Source organism: Lathyrus oleraceus, chromosome 4 (genome assembly GCF_024323335.1).
Source record: "Lathyrus oleraceus cultivar Zhongwan6 chromosome 4, CAAS_Psat_ZW6_1.0, whole genome shotgun sequence".
Classification (NCBI taxonomy): Eukaryota; Viridiplantae; Streptophyta; class Magnoliopsida; order Fabales; family Fabaceae; genus Lathyrus; species Lathyrus oleraceus.
In genome coordinates, this window is record NC_066582.1 from 321,694,878 (window position 1) to 321,701,339 (window position 6,462).

At 34.4% G+C, this 6,462-nt stretch overlaps 1 protein-coding gene across 1 annotated transcript; it reads right to left on the minus strand.

Annotated features, from left to right (window-relative positions):
* Positions 1-1,531: 1,531 nt before the first annotated feature.
* On the minus strand, positions 1,532-2,345 carry LOC127075305 (glycine-rich cell wall structural protein). The gene has a single exon (XM_051016789.1). It carries the CDS (start codon positions 2,254-2,256, stop codon positions 1,660-1,662), a length of 597 nt encoding a protein of 198 aa, XP_050872746.1. The 5' UTR covers positions 2,257-2,345; the 3' UTR covers positions 1,532-1,659.
* Positions 2,346-6,462: the final 4,117 nt, after the last annotated feature.

The window sequence follows — 6,462 nt, forward strand, 5'->3', positions numbered from 1 at the left end:
ACCACACCCAAACATCCATTCCTAAGCATTAATAGAACCCACCACAAGATTTTTTTACTTCGAGACAAAAAATAACCGCTCGAAAGAGACATGTAACAGAGATGAGCCAACCGACACATCATGCAAAAACCTAGTCAACCAACCATCCCAACCTTCTTAACACAAGATGAGGCAAACTAATAATCCTCAAAATCAGAAGAAGACCTTAGAAAAGAAACCCTCCGCCACCACTGGGATACCCTTTTAAGGCCCCTTGCCATACCTCCCAACAGGGACCAGAACCCATAGGAACCATACCTCACAACAAAAATATCTCTCCATATAGAAGACAAATTCAAAAGAATCACCCACCTCCACCTTTTTAACAAGATAAAATTAATGAGCCTCAAACCCTTAGCCCCTAAACTGCCCACCCTTTTAGCCTTACATACATCTGCCCACTTTATCCAAGAAACATTAGCACCCCCTTTAGAATCCCCCAAAGAAGCCTCTTATGCATACCTACCACCGTTTACAAATCTGAAATCGACATCTTCATGAAAGACAAAAATAAAATCAGGATGGATTTTAACACCAAATTCAACATGACCATTCTCTTCAGGAAGCAAGGTTTTTACAAACTAGCTTAACTAAAGGGTCCCAAGTCCATTTCTTCCCGGGATTCACACCCACAAGAAGTCCTAAATTCTTATAGGGAAGGGAGCTCACCTTATAATGAAAAAACTTCTCGACACGATCCATAAAAGGCATACCCACATTATTGTATGGTTTGTGTGATCCAAATATTGGGTTGAATTAGATAGCCTATTTGGCTAATGCTTTAGTTCTGGTTTTTTATTTTCATAGGGTGATTTACACTAACATCGAAATATATTTGACTAGTACTCTAGTTCTGGTTTGTTATTTTCATAGGGTGATTTATTTTATCCCGGTTGCAGAAGTTATCATTATATAATAATAAAGCTTGTTGGGTCATTTCTAGTGTAAAACTTCAATGTCATTATTTCTTGTATTTTTTGTTGGTAGGTTTCCTTCTTGTCTAACTTTCTACCATAGTGTGAGCTTTGTGTAATTATTTTTAGATGATGGATAGTTGATCCTGACAGTGATGTTGGATTTAAAATGTATATGTTGTATTTGGGTTAGAGTATTCGTTATTCTCCATATATTATATTTTTTGTTTATAAAAGAAGGATCGTATTACTAGAGATATACATTTAGTTAGTTATTAACCTGACTAATTCACCGAACTAGTTTAGTTAATATTCTCCCAGATTTTTTATTGTAAGTTGCTTTGAGACAAAAAATTATATTAAATATAAATTATTTTATTATACAAATGAATCATTAATATTATTTTTTTCTTTAATACCTTTAAATATATTATTATTATTATTATTATTATTATTATTATTATTTTAGTTCTTTAATAAAGAAAATTTTATAAAATCATTCATAATTTTTTTTCATACATTAAATATTATATTTTTTTAATGATGGTAAACAATATCAAAACCACTTTTATAATTAAAAAAAAAAAAACACATACATAATCTTATATAACTGATACATGTCATATTTAGCAAATAATTGCATTTATTTCATTAGTTTCATGAATAAAACAGAACACTCCATCATAGGATTAATACTTTTTTAAGTTTAAACTCTGTCACCAGCATCTCCTCCACCTCCAATACCACCGCCTACGCCGGCACCGCCTCCAAATCCACCACCAGAACCGCCTCCAAATCCACCACCACCACCAGCACCAGCACCGCCTCCAAAGCCTCCGCCCGCACCACCTCCAAAGCCTCCTCCAGAACCACCTCCAAAGCCTCTGCCAGCACCTCCACCTGTACCACCCCCCGCACCAACTCCACCACCAGCACCTCCGCCAAATCCAGCACCACCTCCAAAGCCACCACCAGCACCTCCACCCCCACCAAGTCCACCTCCTGCACCACCTCCAAAACCTCCGCCAGATCCTCCTCCAATGCCTCCACCAGAACCTCCGCCTCCACCTATACCACCACCACCACCCTTTCCTCCTCCTATTCCACCACCATATCCACCTCCTAGACCACTACCACCTCCAATTCCTCCTCCAATACCTGCACCACTGCCGCCACCAAAACCTCCATCTCCACCAAAGTTTTCAACAAATTCCTTTTTTTGTATTTCTCGACAATCAGACATTCCTATCACTAACACAATTATGACAGCAAGAACTCCAACATACTTGTGTAAATTTCCCATCTTAATATTCACAAATTAAGACAGAAAGTTATATTAGAGCTGTGTAAACTTACTTTGCTCTTGTAATGAGAATGGTTAGAAAAGAGTTCTATTTATAGGACCACATGCCATTAATACACAACCATTAATTAACTGTATACAAGAGTTTTATTTCCTATATAATATAATTTAATTTAATTTATGTTCAACCATTAATTAACTTCTTTTCTATTTGAAGTTTCTAAGTGAAACTGTATGTATAAAAAAAGTAAACACGATAGGTATCAACAACTTTATGAGTGAGACTGCATTTATTAGTTGATGAAGAAGCTAATGTCTTTATGTAGTTCTTCTCATCTATAACTGGAAAGCTTGCCCCCACCATGTGTCTATTTGTTTCCTCAAAACCGTATACGCAATGTGATCAGGTAGACTGTTAGCCATTGTGTCGATTTCAACGTTTATAACTTCAAAACTTCTATACTCCCGCTGGAAGAATCGTAAGTACACCACATTATTACATATTTAATTAGTGTACAATGTATTTAATGAAAATATATATACAATGGCTAAATTTTAACAAGACTGTCTTATGATTCCTTTATATTTGAAGAGGTTTCTATTATTTATCGTAAGACGTGTATAGATACATTTGAAAAACATGTGATTCATTATAATTAATTTTTAGATTTCAAATGTCCGACGTTACATTGTTAGGGATATCCTACTTGTAAAGCAAAAGACACATGAAGTTTTTTAATTACTCACATGAGGATGAGGAGATATCGACACTTAGATCAACAAATATTTTAGTGTACGGATGAATTAGAGAGAAACATGCTTATGCGACTATAATCAAAGCTACTTTCCGTAAAGTAGTCAAACATGAAAAATTATTTTTCGACAATCAATATATTTTGATATCATTTATTTTTGATATTTTTGGTTTTCTAAAGCGGTCAATCTTTTAGAGAGAGTCAGATTTATGAATAACAATATTGTATTTCATAGATCTATAAATATAATTTTAGAGAGGATTGATTTTATCATCTAAAAAGAAGTTTCGGTTTAACTTGCTGCGTGTTTTAGTTAAGTTTTAAATGTAAAAAAGAAAGGTTAACATATTTTATAAAAATATATGTTAAGAGAAATGTTGTTTAAAAGAGTCATGTATTCAATCTCAAAAATAAATAGTTTTTTTTTTTTTATATAAAACTTTTACATTATGATTCCTTAACGTGTTCTCTTATCATATTAAACTCTTTTTCTAAACTCTTGTATTCTTTAATTTGTTGAACATATTATTCATGCTATGGACTTATATATCTTTCATATTTATGAATGCCCTAAAAGTCTTCTAAATGTTGTGGATACATGGGTGGGAACTTTCATTCGGTAATGAGACGTTTTCATTAGAAAAGTTTGTATTGCCTAGAATAAAATGTGTCTTTCTATTGAGAGTGGAAGTCCTGGCATCAGGCTTCTTAGGAAAATCAATGAAGTTGCATGTTTGATACTTTGCTGTGATGTCTACTCTACTAAAAATTGATTTTTATTTTCCGATAGATAGAGTTTGTTTTATAAAGAACAGGGATCCTAATCTTTATGATCACTACAATAAATTTGATATATATATATATATATATATATATATATATATATATATATATATATATATATATATATATATATATATATATATATATATATATATATATATATAGTGATAGCAAATATCCGTAGGGCTAAAATTCTGTTTCAAAGACAATGTTTTCAGTCCTTTTGTTATTTCATATACAAACGAAAAGTTACTGTCACAATAGCCTAAAACAATGAGTTTTTGTTTGTTGGACAAAGTGGCAATGCTATACATACGGCTCATTTCCGTTAGAATAGAAAGGGCCTAATTGCCAAACCATCCATCACCCACCATATATATATATATACATCATACATGAAATGAAGAGACGATTCTTACCATAATTCACTTTATTACTTTTTATTCAATAACTGATTTGGATGTTGGAGTGCTAAGATTATAAGTCCATTTCCCTATTACTACATTGGATACTCGCACTACCGCATTGAGAGTTCACCTCAACAGTACATCAACAATTCAGGTTCCTGAACGGAACAGTGACACCATTTGTGGAAATTCAAATTTGAATTCCTGCGAATTTCCACGATCATATCTCTTATGATCTGAAGCCTAAATCTATATAATTGTCACACTAAGATGGAGGAAGTAACTACATATCTCATTTCCGAAAGCATGTTAGAATAATGCAATCCATAATTACCTTAGGTTTCCATCGTAGATACGATCGACGAAGAACTACCTCTGAATTCTCTCGAATTAAAACAAATCAAGGAGCGAGGAGAAGACATGCTGGTCTTAGGATTTCAAGACCACAAGAAGGTGAGATGGAATTCCTAACATGACTCTTACGCTAATTGCTACCATAGAAAATCATGTTGTATCAGGGATTCTTGTTGATGGTGGAAGTTCATGCGATTTAATGTACCTAAAAATTCTCGTGAAGCTACGCTTAAGCAAACTAGATTTGAAGCCCTTGCGAGGGAAAAATTCTTCTAGAGTTCAAGGACTCCTCTACTCGTCCATGTGGATGTATAGATCTACCGATTTCCTTTGGAGTAAGGAAAAGCAAGAGAACCGTGGGCATTTTCTTCTTTGTGATATCTTGTGAACTAGTTTACAATGGCATTCTTAGAAGGTCATTCCTAGCAACATTACATGTTGTGGTTTCCCCTATACACCTGAAGATGAAATATCATAACAATTCCAATAAGCTAGTCATAATTGAAGATGACATGCGATGAGCATGTCTTATACAGGAGATGATAACGAAAATGTTCCTAGGGACCTCTATTACATCTAAAAACAAATGAGGAAGAAGACCAGTGAAGCAATCAACCTAGCCGACCTCGACGTAAGGGAAAATGAAATCCTACTAGATGATGAACTCAATCTGTCTGTCAGAATAAATCGATAGTAATCGAACCTGATCGGCCAAAATAGGTGTCAACCTGCCATGTGTAGTTAGGAAAGTCTTAGTTGAATGCTTAAGAACCAACCCTGGATTCTTTTCCATTTCCCGGTGAGATTTATGGCATAGACCCTAGTGTAGCATGTCATAGTTAAACATCAATCATGGCATCCGATACGTGTCCCAACAAATATGGCGACAATTTCACGAGAAGGCTGAGGAAACTATAAAGACGATATAAGGTTTGTTGGATGATAAACTTATTTCTGAAGTAATATACACTGAATGGTTGTATAATATTTTGTTAGTAAAAAAGGCTTCCATAAAATGGAGAATCTGTGTTGATTACACCGACCTTAACCATTACAAATACTCGTATCCACATCTAAACATAAACATGTTAAGGGACAGTTCTTTCGGATACAAGCTTTTTTTCATTCATGGATGCATATTCCAGATACAATCAAATACTCATGTATGGGCCAGATAGAGAGAAAACCACTTTCATGACCAAACAAGCCATTAACCAGTATAACATGATGTATTTTGGCCTCAATAAGGTAATGGAAACGTACTCGAGGATAATAATAAAATTTTAAAGGAAGAAATAGGATAAAAATAGAGGTTTATATGGATGACACAATCGTTAAGTCCAACGAAGAAGAATTACACGATCAACATCTCACCTGCATATTCGGAAGAGTCTGACAATATAATATGAGGCTTAACCTAGAGAAGTGGACCTTTGGGGTTATAACCGACAAATTCTTGAGTTTTTATCTGACCAAGATTCATATACGCTAACCCATATAAATGTAAGACATTCATCAAAATGGTAGAACCAATGGTAGAGAAAGAAGTGATGAAATTGGATGGAATATTGGCAGTCCTAAACAGGTTCATCTCGAAGTCGACTTAGTATGCCATGTCGTTATATGATTTGTTGAATCAATAAGCACATTTCGAGTGGGCCATAGAGTAGAAGAAGGCATTTGAATCCTTGAAGACAACCATATCAACCCCAATAGTATTGACTCGACCATCAGCCATGAGATTGTGTATCTTAATTTGGTCGTGTCTAATGAAATAACTAATGTTGTCCTCGTAAGAGATCTCAACTCCACCTAGAGACCAATTTTTTATTCTCCAAATCATTATCTAGACCGAAAACGTATTATCATAAGATATAGAAGGCAACATTAGCATTTGTAACTGCATC

Coding starts and splice junctions, on each gene's coding strand:
- LOC127075305 (XM_051016789.1), bottom strand. CDS start 2,256: ATGGGAAATTTACACAAGTATGTTGGAGTTCTTGCTGTCATAATTGTG.